Genomic DNA, 19,044 nt, shown 5'->3' on the forward strand with positions numbered 1-19,044 from the left:
AAGTGAAAGGCTCCAAAATAAGGCAAAATGCACCATAAAAGTGGTCCATATGGCTCGAGCGCCATATATGAAGACTTCAGAAGCCATTTAATAGTCTTAAGTGAGGAACACACCAAAATTTCACTCATTATTCACTGAAAATCTGGTGTTTCTAAGTCTAGACATACTATTTTATACACAAATTATTTTTAAGAGCTGCAGCAGAACTTAAATTACTTACATTTCAGTCTGTTCCTCATCCAAAAGTATCAAACGACCTTAAATATAGTGCACATGGGCTATTTTTTTGGTGCATTGAGTCATTTTTGGAGCCTTACAGCCTCTGGTCTCCATTCACTTTCATTGTATGGAAAAGAGCAGCATGAACATTCTACTAAATTTCTTCTTTTGTGTTCCACGGAAAAAAAGTACGTCATGTGGGTTTGGAACAATATGAGTGTAGTAAATGATAAAAGAACTGCCATTTTTTGGGTGACCTTTCCAGTTAACCATTTAAAGATGTTTTTAAGGGATCAGCACCATTTTCTGGCCTTTTCATCAAAACACATCTGCGATTCAGACATTTTGGCATTATCCATGAAAAATATTTCTCTCACTATTCACTGAAAATCTGGTGTTTCCGGGTCTTGACATATTAATATCCAAAAAGAAGACAAAAAAAAAAAAAAAAAACACAAATGACATTGTAGAGCTGCAGCAGACTTTAAATAACTTAAAAAACCTGTCCCTGATGCAAAAGCATAAAATGACTTAGAATATAGTGCACAAGTCATATTGGAACTTTTTTTTAAACACCATAAAAGTAGCCCATATGGCTTGAGTGGCATATCTAAAGACTTCAGAAGCCATTTAATAGTCTCAAGTTAAAGAACAAACCAAAATTTCTCTCATTATTCACTAAGAATCTAGTGTTTCCAAGTCTTGAAATACTATGGAGTCTGTTCCTCATGCAAAAGTATCAAATGACCTTGATTATAGTGCACATGGTCTATTTTTTCCTGTGTTTTTTGTCATTTTTGGAACCTTACAGCCTCTGGTGTCCATTCACTTTCATTGTATGGAAAAGAGCAGCATGAACATTCTACTAAATTTCTCCTTTTGTGTTCCAAAGAAAAAAAGTATATAAATGTGGTAAATGACTGAAAGAACTGCCATTTTTGGGTGAACTTCCCATTTAACCATTTAAAGATGTTTTTAAAAAGCCAAAAATAAGGGATCAGCACCAATTTTCACTATCTGTGATTCAGACATCTTGGCATAATTTTCGAAAAAAATAAAAATAACATTAACTTCTGTAACTAGTTAGATCACATTCATTTCAATTGTGATATGAATAAAAGTCACATCTTTTCAGTGCTGGTGATGCAGCGTTTTCAGCCGCTGTTGTTTATGATCCTCAAATGGAAAACTACTTATGAAAATGTGAAATTATGTCAAGAATGTGAGACATGAACAGTAAAAAAAACTGAAATGAAACTTGTGGTGGTTTAAATACTCCAAAAATTTGATATTTTCACAACTGACAGATTACCAACACAGTAATCTATAATAAAAAATATCTAAATTGAAATCTTGTGGTGCTGTGAAGAATCCTAAATTTGTAGAAGTCCCCTTTAAAAAGCCAGTAGCTAAAGCGTGGACGACCAATCAAACATGATGCTCCATGCACGCTGTTTGTGTAGGCAGCACAGCTCTGAAAAAAGCACACGTACAAGCACACACGTAGGAAAACAGAGATACACGTCCGCACGGCTGGAAAATACGGTCACGTTTGCATGCTGACGTCTTGAGGGGATATTCCACATTTGGTTGCAATGCCATTGAAACTTGGTAGTGATATGAATCGTGTTTATTTTACACCGCTGAGCTGACCAAATGTCAAGCGCAATTTACTTCCTCTTAAATCTGTAAACAACTTCGTGATGGATTTAATGCCCAAGAAACTCAGAGTGAGTAAATTGCATTACACAAACCGTCAATATCACATAATCCATTCTTCAGGAAACAATTTTCTACTGACTTTTTATGATTCCACTGTGTGAGCGTCGCATTGAGTAAGAATGGCACTTTGCAGGATCGTACGCGACAATAAAAACAACAGAACGACATAGAAACCCAGTCCATGCTTAGCAGCAGAGGCGCAAAACCAACAGGACACAAGTGCCAGGGTAGGAAAAAAGCCCTTTCGCTGAAAAAACGTGCATACAGCGGAAAAAACGCGCTATAGAAAAACGAACGAAGACAACCGTCGACGATTAGCTGCAGCTACACAATTTAAAAAAAAGGAGATTTTGCTTCAGAGCTCGGTTTGAGAGTTCTGCAGCAGTGCGGCTCAAAGCTGGACCCTTCAAATGTCCATGTAGTCGTCTTCCTCATCCGACTCGCTTTCAAGAGAGGACTCCTGACTCGACGTCTCTTGCACCTCTAAAGCGGGCTGAGCCAGAGTGTCTTTCTTCACATTAGCTGCCGACTGAGAGGACAGGATCACATTCTGACCAAAAAAACAGACAAAGAGAAAGAGCATTTTAATACAGCATCTGATGATCTACAGCGCATCCAAAAATATTTATTTCTAAAAGTGTGCAAATACATTTTGGGTCATTGATGACAGTGCTGGGAAGGTTACTTTGGAAATGTAGTAGTTTAAAACATAAGTAGTGTAACTATTTCAATTACTTATTAAAGTAATGAAACCGATTACATTTTGATTACTTCTTAATTAAAATTTCTACATTTTTTTCTAAATGTTTCTAAACTGTTAACATTTTCAAACCTTTAAAGCACTGATTATTGGCGAGTTTATTCTGAGCTTGAATACTGAATCATAAGACGTATTTTAATAGCTATGATACTTTTTAAATCAAATCTCTGCATGTCTATGACAGCAAACACTACCATCTAACAATGCCTTGAAAAAACAAAGTGGTCATACGGGCTTGGAACAATATAAGTCAAGACAATGATAAAAGAACTGAACTTTCCATTTAAACATAACTTTAAAAAGCCAAAAATAAGGGATCAGCACCATTTTTAGGCCTTTTCATCAAAACACATCTGTGATTCACACTTCTTGGCATTATGCTTGAAAAAATCAAAATAAAAAAAGAGTACATTTCTGTCTTCATATTCTTAACATCTTTTCATCAAAAAGGAGATGTTTGGCAGGATGTTCATGCTGCTCTTTCCCACACAATGTAAGTGAATGGTGACCAGTTTAAGAGGACGAAAAGCACCATAAAAATGGTCCATATGGCTTGAGCGGCATATTTGAAGCCTTCAGAAACCATTTAATAGTCTTAAGTTAAAGAACAAACCACAATGTCTCTCATTATTCACTAAAAATCTAGTGTTTCCAAGTCTTGACATACTATTTTATACACAAATGAGATTTAAGAGATGCAGCAGAACTTAAATTACTTAAATTTCAGTCTGTTCCTCATCCAAAAGGATCAAATAACCTCGAATATAGTGCACATGGGCTATTTTTTCAGTGCTTTTTTGTCATTTTTGGAGCCTTACAGCCTCTGGTCTCCAAAACGAGCAGCATGAACATTCTACTAAATTTCTCCTATTGTGTTCCAAAGAAAAAAGTAAGTCTTATGAGTCATATAACTGTAGAAAATGATAAAAGACTTGCCATTTTTGGGTAAACTGTTAATTTAAACCCAAATAGGACATAAAATAGTTATCGAATAAGCTTGTGTCATATTCTGTCTCTTAAACTCTTGAAAGACTGGCGTCTCATATTTTAAAGCAGTCAGTGCAATTTTGGAAAGAAGTCAATCAAATCTGTATGTGTCAGAAAATTTTCATAAGTGACTGTTACAAGTTACACATTATTTTAAGGTGTCCTTGTTACAGTGTAATTATACATTTAAGTACTGAATAATATTAATGAAATACATGTTTTTACTATAGGGTTTGGCTTAGGGTTACTTGCATGTACTTATGCAAAATTAATTGTTATTTTAATAGTAGGTACATGTAACGTGTAACAAGTACACCTTAAAATAAAGTGTTACCCAGTTACATTTATTTTGTAATTAAATTACATAATGCTGTTAAATGTAACTAGTTACTCCCCAACACTGATTGTGTTAATGTCTAAATATTGCAAAAAGCTTATTTGCTTTTATCTGAATAGTGAAGGGAATGAATATTGGGTTCAGTGATATATAAAAAAAAAAAAAAACCAACCTTGAGTTTTTGCTTGGTCTCCTCAGAGATGCTACCTTTCGGGGAGAGCAGGGTGGGCGTGGGGGGCGTCACTGTTATCTCTGGGGGGAATTTAGTGACTGTGGAGGGGATCACCAGTTTGGGCATGTTGGGAGGAATTCTGGACCGAATGCGACTTGCATCTCCCTGCTTTGACTGGTCACTGTCTGTAAAAATTCATGGAAAAAAAAAGCAATGTGTTAGTTTAGATGCGGTAATTATTAATATTCTAAAAATGTGGAAAATTAAAGTAGAGAATGAGTAGGTGTTATATAATTTAATAATTAAAATATTTTAATTATAGCATTAATTATTTATATGTAAACATCAATGCATATTTATAATAGTAGATACCAAATGATTCAATTAATGTTTAAAAGTTTGGGGTTGGCAAGTTTTTTTTTGTGTTTTTGAAAAATTACTTAGTACAACTTAACATTTCAAGTTAACTAAACTTATTTTAGTTAACGTAACTTAATATTCTAAGGCAGCAGGGTAACAAATTATTTTAAGCTGACTTTTTTTACAGAGTTGGCTCTGTATGTATAAATGGTGGAAACATGGTTTTGTTTACTACACAAATACTGAAGCACATGTGAGGCTTGCAGTGTTTTTCGGCCTCTGTGTCTCACTATATGACGACATGAACACATGAATTTCATCTCCAGAGCTACTGTGAGAGTCATTTCATGTGAATTTTACCATTTCATTTGAGAAAACTAGCATCATATCATACTGTATACACACAGTAACTTTATGGCAACCTGTCAAAATAACATGTTTAACATGTAACAGAAATATATTACTCTTGTATTACTTTTGTACAGTATAATGTACATCTTTATATATTTCTATTTCTGGCCAATTTAAATAAAACAATTAAATGATAGAAATAAATATTACAACCAGATTAACCACTTAATTGTAGAAAAAAAACTCTACAATTATTATTAAAACTTTTTAACAGAATATTCACACAAATTTTCTTCCGTGTATTAATTTTAACAGTAAACCTCTGTTTGTTTGCCCCAAAATAAAAAGGTTTAATTTTCATTAGATTAAAAATAAATAAATGTTTCATTTGATTATCAGAAAAATTAGAACACAAAAAATTCTGAAAAAAAGAAAGAAAGAAAGAAAGAAAGAAAGAAAGAAATAGAAAAAGAGAAAGAAAAACATTTTAGCCCTTTTGTTCAAAATGTTGAAACAGAGTTTTGGACTCTTTTTTTTCACTAAAATAAATGTTTTTGTTATTATACAGACAATAAAATACCAGAAAAAGTACCATTGGGTACCGGCACCCCTGCCCCGTCCATCCCCCAAATGTTCAGTGTCACATGATCCTTTAGAAATCAGTCTAATATGCCGATTTGCTGCTCAAGAAACATTTCTGATTATTATCAATGTTTGATAACAGTTGTGCTGCTTCACATTTTTGTGAAAAAGTGAGCATGTCACCTGTGCTGGTGTGTGTCGAGCAGGACGGGGGCTCATGACCGGCCCACTCCTGTGTGCTGTGAATCTGAGAGACGGTGGCCATCTTCATCTGCTGGCACAGATGGGACTCCTGCTGGCGGTACAGCAGACCCTCAGTAACCGGCTCCTCTCTGTCCTCTGCACAGACACAGAGACATGTGCCATTAGTAAACAGATCATTTAGACCCAAAAATCTGATCACAAGGGCCACATTCAAACCTTTTTTTTAAAGCGTAACATCAACTGAATTCTGTATTAATGCATCAAGTACATAACGCATCTCAGTACTATTATAGTATTTATTAGTATTTTGAATGAATTTTTATTTTCAAAAATTTAGTTCATTTTTAGTAAATTTATTATTTGTTTATTTTTTTTATATTTCTGATTAGTGTAATTTTTATTTCAGTTAGTTGCAGAAGCAACATTAAAACCAAATACATTTTTAAGACGTTTAACCATTTTCTAATAACTACACTTTATTTCAGGTTTTTTTTAAGGTTATTTAGAATATCGGCATTATTTTTCAGTCAATAAAATGTGTCTGAGGTACAGTGTTGTCAAGGATTGAGGTTACTATGGTTGTGAGAATGACATCATTATTTAATCAGCTTAATAACCACTGACTGTAAACATCACAGCAGTAATCAATAATACAGTGCCAGATATAGCATGTCTGTGTGCATCTAAGCATGTTTACGATGACTATGCATGTTTACTCCTAATGTCATTTGACATAACATCTCATGAGGTACAAACTGTGACTGCATTTCAAAGACTGAGCTGATTGACACAAATGTGATTTTGTAGTAGTGCATGTACTTTCATTCGGCCTCAAGGACACACACACAGGGCCTTTCTGTCGTATACATGCACATTTAACACAATCATGTACTTGGGCACTTCATCCTTGTTTCCTTAGCAACTGAGCACGAAGTACAGAACATAGAACACATCAGCCTGAACGAGACACAGCGAACACACCCGTTAAACGCCAGTCTGTCTTCGCATGCATCTTATGTGAGAACAGACACAACTTGCTCTATTAGTAATGAAAGTTTGGCAAAGTTACAAGCTGCACACTGATTCCCAGCATGCAGTGGTTACATAAAGTTTAAATCATAAACAGAACAAATAAATTCTTGAACACACACCCCCTCTGCTGGACACATGTGTAAACTGAGTGACAACCAAAGGAGCTACTCAAAAGGGTGTGTTTGAAATAATATACTACCATACTACTTTTATATAGTACGTAATCTACTGTGCATACCCTGCAACTTTTCAGTATGCATTCAACATCTACATGTCCTACTATGCCTTTACCAAAATGTCTAGTATACAACAGAGTACAGAATACTGTACAGAATACAGTATTCCACAATTCCATGCTCTCAATTTGACATTCTAAATGTAGATAATTACTTTTGTCTTTTTATTACTCATTATTTGTTTGGACTATCAAACGTGTAGTCTAGAAAACTGAAATAAAAAGAGAAAATAACCATATTTACCATTTAAAGTCTGAGGTTGATACTTTTTTTAATGTTTCTAAAACAAGCCTCTTATACTCATCAAAAGCTGCATTTATTTGATCAGAAACACATTAAAAGCAGTAATAATGTGAAATATTATTACAATTTAAAATAACCGCTTTCTATTTGATTATATTTTAAAATGTAATTTATTTTTGTGATGCAAAGCTGAATTTTCAGCATCATTACTTCAGTCTTCAGAGTCACATGATCCTTCAGAAATCATTCTAATATGCTGATTTGCTTTTCAAAAAACATTTATTATTATCATTGATGAAAAAAGTTGTGTTGCTTCTTATTTTTGTGGAAACTGGATTTTTTGATTAACAGAAAGTTTAAAATAGCAGCATTTATTTGAAATCAAAATCTTGTAACATTGTAAATGTTTTTTATATTCACTGTAAATCAATTTAATATGGAAGCCCATTTCCACCACTGAATAAAAATAAAAAAGGTTATTGCAACTTTTTCTTCACAATTCTGACTTCTTTTCCTCAGAATTGCAAAATAAACGCACAATTGCAAAATAATATATATTTGACTAATATAATAGACTGCAAGATATAAACTTGCAATTCTGAAAAAAGTAAAAAAAAAAAAAAAAATCTGACTATATCTCAGAATTGCGACTTTATTTCTCGTAATTGTGAGTATATATCATGTAATTCTGACTTATAACATGCAATTACAAGATTATAATGCAATTCTGATTTAATTTCTCAGAACTGCAAGTTTATATCACACAATGATATAAACTTATGACTTCATATGAAGATTTAAACTCGCAATTGCATGAAAAAAGTCAGAATTGTGAGTTTATGTCTCACAATTCTGAAAAAAAATCTGAATTGCGAGATGTAAATTCACAGTTATTTGTAAATTCGCAGTTATTAGAAAATTGTGAGATAAAAAGTCACATTATTATTTTTTTATTTTTTTATTTTTTTTTAAATTTAGTGTCGGAAACAGGCTTCTATAATTTAAAGCATCCACGCTGAATAAAAGGTTTAATTTTTTTCACAAAAAAAATCTTACTTGCATGGTAGTGTAATTCTGAGATGATAACTGAATGGCTGATAATTGTACTAATTTAAACCTGCACACTCACTAGGAAGTATATGCAGCACACATTGCACAATATGCAGCGAATAATATGCTAAATGTTATACACAGCAGATTCTTTTATGTTCAAATAATTTAAATCATTTAAAAGACAAAAAAAAAGAAACCTATAGATGCCATACCTGTTTGAGGCAAGAAGGCCATGCTTGCTATTGGTTGGCTAGGCGTCTTCCGCTGTTGTGATTGGTCGGGTTGGCTGGAGGGCGGGCAGTAGATCTGTGTTGGAGTGCTGTGTGTCTGCGGCTGTATGAGAAGCGGTCGAGGGGTCTTGCTCAGCTTGGCCTCCCCGTCCTGCGTTGATGCTGTGTACGTGTGCGAGTGGAGGCACGGCGTGGAGAACGATGCTGGGAAGAAGATGTCTCGCTGGTCTTTACTAAACTTGGGAGTGCTGGGTGCATCACTGGAGCTCTGAGAAACAGATGGGACAGAAAAACAGTGCCATGAGTTGACGTCATCAAAATAACTCTTTCTGTTTTAATACAATTTAATTTATTCCTGTGCTCAAAGCTACATTTTCAGCATCATTACACCAGCCTTCAGAGTCACATGATCCTTCAAAAAATCATTCTAATATGGTTTTAAAATAAACTACTATAAACCAAATTTTATTCAACAACAGCATTTATCTCTCAGAATAAGCATAACAGCAATGTAGCCACTGAAACAACCAATCAATGAGCAGGAAATGCACTTGTTGAGCAAATATCCAATCAAAAGCTTGCGCTACAAACTCGAACATCCAATCAGATGCATCCGTGAGGCCTACCTGTGAACTAGTGTTTCGTTTTGCCCTGCCAAGATCCGTCTATCAAGATGGACGCTTCAGTAGACGCTCAGCAGAAAAAAAGCAAGTGAACAGACAAACAAACTAAACAGCTCTGGGTCCTGTGTGCGCGCGTGTCTTGAGAGAAGCACTCAGGGACACGCTCACAGCTCCACAAACAAACTATACCACAACAGAACCAGCTGTTGCCATAGCAACACAGCCAAACCGCAGCCAATAGCTGATCAAACGACCACGCACTCTCTCTTTTTGGAGAGCTTCGCTCTGTCTCTCTCTCAGAAGTGTCGGACCCGGTGCGGATCATATCTTTTTGGTGCGCTAATGTTCGCTAAAAGCTTCCAGTAGGAAGGATGGAAAGTTTAATTACGCTGCAGCATATGATAAAAGACAGAACTAAACTTTTCTTCAGAAGAAAATATGAGTGGTGCTTGTATGTGTGAAACTAGAACAAAAACAGGTCGAAATATTACCTCGAAAACTACACTATGATTTAGTCATCCTCAAGCCATCCTAGGTGGTTATGATTTTTTTTCTTTCAGACAAATACAGTTGGAGTTATATTGAAACCTGGCTCTTTCACTTCATAATGGGAGTGAATGGGTGTTGAGATTTTGAAGTCCGATAAAGTGCATCCATCCATCATAAAAAGTACTCCACACGGCTAGGGGTTAATAAAGGCCTTCTTAGGTGAATCGATGCGTTTGTGTAAGAAAAACATCCATATTTAAAACTTTATAAACCACAATCTCTAACTTCTGCTAACTGTCGTTCATGTGTTGACGGGAGAGTGGCGTTCCAGCGGATGATGGAGGACATAGGCGTAGCATAAGCTCTAATGAGAAGATGCTAGTCTCACGAGAAACAACAGTACATCAGTTAGCGGAAGCTAGAGATTACAGTTTATAAAGTTTTAAATATGGATAATTTTTATTCCACAAAAGCATTGATTTACGTTAGATGTCTTTTATTATCTCGGAGCCGTGTGGAGCACTTTTTATGTTGGATGGATGCACTTCATTGAGCTTTAAAATCTCAACAGCCACTGCTATTACAAAGCTTGGAAGAGCTATAACTTTTTTTTTTTAAAGTGGCCATATGATGCGATTTCATAAGCTGTTTGTGCATATATAAGATCTGTACTGTTGCAAAGATTAAAGTCTCAAACCCAAAGAGATGTTCTTTATAAAAGTTAAGACTCAGCCACACCTTCTTAAAATGACTCACTCAAACACGCCACCACATGTCTAGGTCACGGTGTGGGTAGATTTGCATAACACCGCCCAAATGTATACACAAACAAAGGCGGCATAGCTTTAATTCTCGCTGTACTATTGTTGCAACAGCTACCATTTTGTGGAAATGCTTTGTGTTTCGTTGCGAAAGTGAAACTACTTTGTTTGGCCTTCCAAATAAGTACACAACCAGAAATCAGTGGTTAAGTTATATTTACACTGTTCCTGAACAATAAAATTCAAATATTCAAGTGTGTGCAGAGCATTTTATGGAGGATTGTTTCCTGAACCTGGGAGAGTATCCTACAATGCTGGCTGTGCACACTATAAAGTGGGGCAATTCCAATGTTGAAAGGACAGTCTGGCACGTCTGACTCACAGTCTATAAGTACGTTTTCATATTTAAAGAATTTGCTACTGACCATTCAAACGTGAGTCTTGAGCAGTGTAGTGTAGTGCTTGTTGTTTCTACGATCACAAATGCAGACATGGTGTTATGTTTACGCGACGCAACGCATAAAAGGACAGTGTAAGTCATTATAATCAGTAATAATGTCCTCACTGGATGGAACAAATGCCTCAGTTATAATGGGTTTTATTGTTTTTGTCTTGTCACACCGGGACACGGCATCACAACATGGTAAGCAGCGTGACGTTTCCATCACACACTTGAGGTATTCGGCCAATCACAATGCACTGGATAGCTGGCCATTCAGAGTACACCACGCTTTTCAGACCGATAAGCTTTGTAAAAATGTACGCGTTTCAGAAAGGCGGGTCAGAGAGGACCAACCATTTGATTTCTGATCAAATTTCTGAGATATCTGAGATTTGCATGGCTGGCCACCAATAGTCAAATAACTGTTAGTTGGCGAGATGAGGTTTAGTAGACCGATTTCGTTAGCTAATGAATGTATCAAGGCTGAACAAGCACCATGTAGAACAGGGCAGGACTGGGACAAAATTTCAGGCTGGGAAATATCACACTCATCCAGGCCATCCTATACACCCACAACAAATTCTGAAACCACAGAAAACCCTATTTTTTGTATGGCCATCCCATTGCAAAACAACCACCTCATAGTATTCGGTTTGCAATAACATATGTTTATTTTAGGTCAATTTAAAGGATCACATTATGACCATGTGTCGTTTTATCTTAAAATTACTTAAATACTATAGATTTAATAAAACTATATTTTCTAAATTGCCTAAATTTCAAAATAAGTACAATAATGATGACATCATGACAATATCTTTTCAGAAAAATTCTAATACTGTTATTGCATTATCACAAGTCATTTTTCTCTTAACTAAATTAACCATGAGCAACAAATTTCATGGTTCAAAACCATGGTTAATTTGTGGTTACCATGGTTTAACTATAGTAACCATGGTTTTTGGTTGTGTTGTTATCTGCCCTAGCTACCTCTATTATAAAGCTGTCCTATAAAATCTGTTTGCTAAATTACTAATGTAATGTTACAGTAGATAATAATGATGCTCTTTAGCATACAGTATTTTGAGTGATGATAGAAATTAATTTTGTTTAGTTTACAGTAGCTGTTATTAATCCTCTGGCTACTGCTAAGAGTTGCTAGCACTTTAAGTAAACAAAGACAAAACTACAGTAGCCTATTTACAGATAAAACTAACTTGCACTTTAAGTCCTGAACAGGACAGTAGTTTTGCCTCTCTGATCCACTCCATTCTCGAGTCACTCTCACTGAATGCTCTGATAGATACAATTCACGTGAGCCGAATCATGCTGCCAGTACAGACTAACCGATTCATGATTTAGAGATTTGTTATTGAATGGTGATCCACAAAATGCAGATTGAAACTAAACAAGCCTGGTTTGAAAATGTAAGTAGTAGAAAGTGCAGATATTTGTGTAAAAATGTAAGAAGTAAAAGCAAAAAGTAGACAGAAAAATAAATAGTGAAGTAAAGTACTGATACCAGAAAAATCTACTTAAGCACAGTAACGAAGTATTTGTACTTAGTTACTTCCCATCTCTGTCGCTTAGTCACAAAAAAAAAACAAAGGAAGGATGAAGTCATGCATTCTGTGACGGACAGATCGTTAACCACTGGTCTACGTGGTAAGACATTGGGCAGGACATCCAATCGCTCACCTATCATTCATTAACCTCAAATACGGCTTTTCATCTGAAAGATGTAGTAGCAGCAACTTTACATGGCCGCTCAATCTAATGTTAACCTAGAAAAACATGTGCGATTGAAGTGTCTGTGCAAAGGGCGGAAGCTGAACAGTAGCGTGATCCCTGCATGACAGATAGGCGTGTTCACTTGCTCTTAAAATACTCAATTTTTTGTCATACAAATAAAAGTAACACATCTTTCGAATCTGTAAAGACTGCGTTTATTTTTGTGCACTCAAAAAACAACAACAAAACATTGCGCTTTTGTAAAATAATGAAAGCAAACAGGATGCGCTTTTTGCCATCTTGGTCTCTGAACTTGAGTGCGTCAAAAACAAATTAACCAAAACTCTGTGTATACCTGCCTTATCAAAATACTTCTCTAGAGTGTTAAATGTCTACTTTCAAAACCAATTCAAATGGAAAACATATTCTCAGATCATGTAATCCGCATGAAACATGCATAGAGGCACATCCACTACTGTGGAGATTACAAGGCCGTAACAAATAAAGAACTAGTTTATCAATAAATTATTAAGTTAATGCAGCCTCCTTATTGTTTTTCCCCTGACACATTCATAATCATTACCAGTTTTGGGGGTAACATATTACAAGTAACGCGAGTTATGTAATAATATTACTTTTTTCAATTAACACCAGTTACTTTTTTCCCCATTTATTGATTGACAAGTCTCCTGTTGGGAAATTGGGAGTAAACACGATGTTACTGTGTTCTAGACTGAATGTGAACATGCATTAATTCATCTCACTCACAAAAAAACAGATTCAGTATTCCTCAAAATGAATAAAAACAGTGAAATGCAAACTCAGAATATGACGCAACCCTGCAATAATTAAATATGTTAAATAAAAAAAAATATCCTCTGTGTATTTAATCCCATTTATTAAACCAGTGTCTTTGCTGTTAAACTAACATTTGTGCTTCATTTATTTATAGCTGAAGAGTGATCTCCTGCATAAACGTACTTTTCTTTCAGCCTGGGGTGAATTCATTTCACTTTTGGTGTAAAACGGCTTTAACATTAGAATTGTTTTATATTAAAAACAAAGAAGCAAGCCCCGCCCAGATTTAAAAAGTAACGCTAAAGTAACGTAACGCATTACTTTCCATAAAAAGTAACTAAGTAACATAAGTAGTTACTTTTTCAGGGAGTAACGCAATATTGTAATGCATTACTTTTTAAAAGTAACTTTCGCCAACACCGATCATTACTGCCACTGTGCTGTGGCAGCTTCATGCATGCACTTCACCGCTTATTAGCGCTTATAATTGTTTATTAATAAATGAACGACTACTAGTCAACCAGAAAAATCTTTGGTCGATGGCAGCCCTAGAGATTTGTTTTGCACATTTTATCAAGCGACAGGTCAATTCATGATTCATAATATAGCCATAACATTTTTTTTATGCCAAGATGGTGCACTCTTATTACTATAAACTCAATGTGTACATGCTTTTTGTTGTTTTATCTTCTGCAATGGGGAAAATGACTTATTGCTTTACAAAAAGCATCTCTCCTGAACAAGTCACATCATTTGTTTTCAATACAAACAGTGAAAGTTACATACTGAAGTTCAATTAACAAAAAGGCCTGCACACACCAAGAACAATAACTTTAACAATACCTATATTGGAATCATTCTAATGCACAGTAATGTTTAGTTTATTATACACCTAAGCTGTAATTACATCTTCTATTTAAGCCTTAAATGCTCAAGCTCTTTAAAGCCAGCTGGATTCTGATTGGCTGTCAGTGTTTTCATTGTTCATCAGCTGGAAAAAACTTCTAAAAGTGTTTCCAATGATTTTGTTCCTCCGAGTCATTATTGTTATAGCCATGATCCGGACTTTTAACGAATCAGAATGATAATTTAAACTTTATAGTTATAGTTATCGTCCTTGAAGTGAATGAGCCTTAACAGCAATTCCATCATTAGTTAACTAAATGCATAATAATATGCCAAAAAGAACTTATTTACAGCCTTTCCCCCCCAAGCTGCCTTTATTTTTGATGCTTGACTGAGATTGTACAAGGGAAAATAATTGGTACAATGTTTCCCACATGAGGCATCTGGTCTAGCCCACAATTCTGACATAATTTAGTAGAAAAACAAAAACTCATCTTTCAGACACAATATCCGACCCTCCGTCAACACAGCAACAAGCATCCAATCTCAACCTGCACCTTTTGACCACAAGGGGGCCAAATGGTCACACTAAAGCAGAGGCTAGTGTTGAAACAGTGCTAATGGAGAAAGGTGTAGATATGAAGGAATTCATTTTCATGTAATGCTAGGCTTCGGTTACACATGTGTAGAGTTGTGCTGCATGGAGCGCAGGAGGTGCGTTGGCACAATCCTGTTACTATGGAAACACTCCTGCTAGGTACGGCGTGCTTTAACATACAAGCAGCACAAATCCACGTGTTCTGCCGTGTGCGCATATGTACATGTGTGCTTAAATATGGATTAACATACTGTACACAAAAGCCTGTTGGACAGCAAAACGATATGCCAATGAGGATTGGTGTCAGTTTTGATTTTAGCAAACAGAAATGTGACTGTGACCTGCAATTTGCATGAGAGGCTGATTTTTGTAATTGCATGTAAACAGACAGTTAGCAAATGGCTGATCATCTGATACAGCAATTATGTAATCTTAGAAATACATAGCCAAACATTAAGTAAATTGCCCTTAAAATATTTATTTACAATGGTATCCAACATTTCCCCCTAACCACTTTAACAACTTATGATTCAGAAAGAAATGTATGATCCTACACTATTCACAGTAGTAACGTTCACAGTTGTAATAATAAGTGCAGAGGCTAGATTTTTAGTGGTGTTTGTTCACCTTCACAATGCTAGGGTGTTGAGGTTGGTTGCCAGAGCACTGCTATTTCATTGCTAAGATATTCTCAATGTTATTTAGAACATTTCTATGTGGTTGATATTCCACTATATATATATAAAATATAGTAAAAAAAACTATATTTTATAATAACAACTATTATTATTATTATTATTATTATTATAAAAACAATATTTGTTATAACTTAAGTAAAATATTACCAATATTTTTATATTATTTAAATATATAAATATATCACTATTGCAGTAATACTGTTACTGTAAAATAAAGTATTTGGTAGTAATAACAACAATAATTTATGTATACATTATATTACAATTTAAATAATAATAATAATAATAATAATAATAATAATAATAATAATAATAATAATAATAATAATAATAATAATAATAATAAGAAGAAGAAGAAGAAGAAGAAGAAGAAGAAGAAGAAGAATTTACATAAAACATTTTATAAATAATAATAATAATAATAATAATAATACTTTATATAAAACAAATATTTTATAATTTGAATACAATATTTAACAGCAATGACAATACAATAATAATAATATTAAAAATAATAATTATTATTAAAACAATATTTTTTTAAATAAATATTTTCAATTTGAAAATAAAATATAAAATATATTAAAACAATATTTTTATATTTAAATTCATTTAAATAATATTTCATATACAAATATTACATAATTTAAATAAAATATTTATTAATAATAATTATTATTATTTTTATAAAACAATATTTTTAAATAAATATTTTACATTTTAAAATAAAATATTTATTAATGTAATACAAATCATTATTATTAAAACTATATATATATATATATATATATATATATATATATATATATATATATATATATATAGATATATAGATATAGATAGATAGATATATATATATATAACTATTTATATTTATATATAAACAACAGTAAAGCTTTTTTAAATGGTCCTATCACTATACAGCTTTAATTTTGTTGGAAAACTGCTGTGAAACCCTAAAGCTTCTCATTTGTTGACACATTTTAAAGCAACTCTAGTTACAAAACTGGGGAAACTGTTCACTCTGACATGTGCAGCGGTCAGTTATCAAGTTTCATATACTAGCCAACACCAATTTTTACTTATATTTGATGCTTTGCGATTGTTAATTTTAGACCCTGGCTGAGATTGTAAAGGTGTCCCGAGGACACAGTCACTAGATGGCGTTGTTCATGTTGTGTGGCTGAAAGCTGTGGTATTTATGTATAAAATACATCCATTTTAAACACATTTGAAAATGCGGAATTTTTTTTATGAAAAAGCTGTATACACGGTCCACACATGGGAGTTTGCACCAGTGGAATATATTTGCTCTCTATTCATGCTTTTTCCTGCACTCTAAAAGCCACATGATGACTCAAATGACAACAAACAGCAAACAAAACCATTCATAACCTCGCAAAACAACAGCAGTTCTTCCTGTAGCCTTAAATGACAACTCTAATTTCACAGCACCTACAGATGCAGAGAGTGAGTGAGCGACTCTTTATAGTCAGTGAGCAGCAGACAGCACAAAGAGACAGCAACCCACTGACAGCAAGTTAATGAACTCCAAACACGTTAATGGACCTTCAGCAATTACAGCAATTGAGAAATTACGGAGGTTTAAAAGCGACTGCATGCTACACATGAACTTCAGGAGCGGTGGGCTTTATGACAAGGGGGTGGCAGAGCCTAGCGGTTAACACTGTGGCAACTAACCACAGGTTAAAACGCTGACTTTTACTGACTCCCATGTCATTTGAAACCTGTATGAGACTCCCCATCAAAAAGTGTCTCCTTATTTTAATAGGGTTATGGTTAGATATAGACAAACAATTTAGACACAATTTCCAACCTTATCCATTTTTGTTCTCTGACTTACAAAGTATCCCATTATTTGGTGAGAAAACACTGTACAATTCAGATGGTGAGTGAAATATTCAAATGAATCAAATTGAATTGTAAACAAATTCAGAATCTAAAGTGAGATCTGTCTGCGAAAATGGTGTCTGCATTTCCAATTCTAAACTGCTGATAAAAAAAAATAAAAAAATAAAAAAAAAATACACATAACATGATACACCTAACTCGCAATTCTCACTTTTTTTCTCAGAATTCCATGATATAAACTTGCAATTCTGACTTTTTTCTCAAAATTCCACAATATGAACTTGGAATTCTAACTTTTTTTTAATCAGAAATCCATGATATAAACTCACAATTCTCACTTTTTCTCAGACTTCCGTGATAAAAACATGCAATTCTGACTTGTTTTCTCAGAATTCTGATATAAACTCGCAATTCTAACTTTTTTTCCAGTAATCCGTGATAAAAACATGCAAGTCTGAATTTTTTTCTCAGAATTCCATGATACAAACAATTATAATTTTTTTTTATCAGTTCTATCAATTCTATTATATGAACTTGCAATTGACTTTATTTCTCAGAATTCCGTGATAAAATATTGCAATTCTGACTTTTCTCAGAATTCCGTGATAAAAACTCACAATTCTCACTTTCTTCCTCAGAATTCCGTGATAAAACTTGCAACTGATTGTCTCAGAATTCAGTAATATAAACGTGCAATTCTGACTTTTTTCAGAATTCCCTGATAAAAACTCACAATTCTGACTTTTTTCCTCAGAATTCCATGATATAAATTTGCAATTTGAACTTTTTTCTCAGAATTCCGTGGTAAAAACTTGCAATTCTGACTTTTTTCTCAGAATTGAGTGAAAAAAACATGCAATTCTGACTTTTCCCTCAGAATTCTGTGATAAAAATGTGCAATTCTAACTTATTTTTCAAACTTTCGTGAGATAAACTCACAATTCTGACTTTTCTCAGAATGATAAAAACTCACAATTCTAATGTTTCAAAATTCCGAGATATAAACTCGCAATTCTGACTTTTTTCCCTCCGAATCCCATGCTATAAACTAACAATACTCACTTTTTTCTTAGAATTCCGTGATATAGTCTCACAAATTCTGACTTTTTTCTCAAAATTCCGTAATATCAACCTCGTTCAGACTGTAAGCCCAAATCCATCTGATAGCCTGAATGATAAAGAACTACACGAAATCCGATTTGTGCAAATCCGCTTCGATGTGGTTTGGAATCCTATTCAAATCGCATTACTGGAAATCCGTTTCAGTCTTACAGGTCAGAACGGAATATCGTTGTCATGTCGTAAGACATCTGTATTGCAGATACTGTTGTTTTTAGCATAGGCATAACAACGCAAAGGCACTGCCACAGAAACCAACGCACACCCCTAAAATAAAGAGCACTTATGGACACACAAATCGGGTATGAGCAGTTGTGATACACTGTGTGGACAGTCAGATTCCATCCAGATATGCACAAAATCGGATTTGGGCTGACAGTGTGAATGAGGCTTGACTTTTTTCCTCAGAATTCCATGACACAAACTCGCAATTCTGACATTTTTCTTCTCCAAATTTTTTGTCATTTTTGGAGCTCGATTTGCTTTCATTGTATAGATCACTGTGCCTAAAATCTCATTTTGTTTTCTCGAAAAAAGATACATGGGTTTAAAATGACACAAGAGTGAGTAAATGATGAT

General features: G+C 34.2%; 1 protein-coding gene across 1 annotated transcript in view; it reads right to left on the bottom strand.

Moving 5' to 3' along the window:
- Positions 1-677: 677 nt before the first annotated feature.
- cabin1 (calcineurin binding protein 1) overlaps positions 678-19,044 on the bottom strand; it is a 124,554-nt gene continuing 106,187 nt past the window's right edge. Inside the window, exons 36-39 of the mRNA XM_051117010.1 lie at positions 8,471-8,756; positions 5,674-5,829; positions 4,198-4,382; positions 678-2,491 (exon numbers count right to left, since the gene is read on the bottom strand). Of these exons, the coding sequence (XP_050972967.1) occupies positions 2,348-2,491; positions 4,198-4,382; positions 5,674-5,829; positions 8,471-8,756 (771 nt within the window). The 3' untranslated portion in view covers positions 678-2,347. The remainder of the gene's footprint in view (positions 2,492-4,197; positions 4,383-5,673; positions 5,830-8,470; positions 8,757-19,044) is intronic.

This window comes from Labeo rohita, chromosome 8, assembly GCF_022985175.1.
Source record: "Labeo rohita strain BAU-BD-2019 chromosome 8, IGBB_LRoh.1.0, whole genome shotgun sequence".
In the NCBI taxonomy this organism is placed as follows: domain Eukaryota; kingdom Metazoa; phylum Chordata; class Actinopteri; order Cypriniformes; family Cyprinidae; genus Labeo; species Labeo rohita.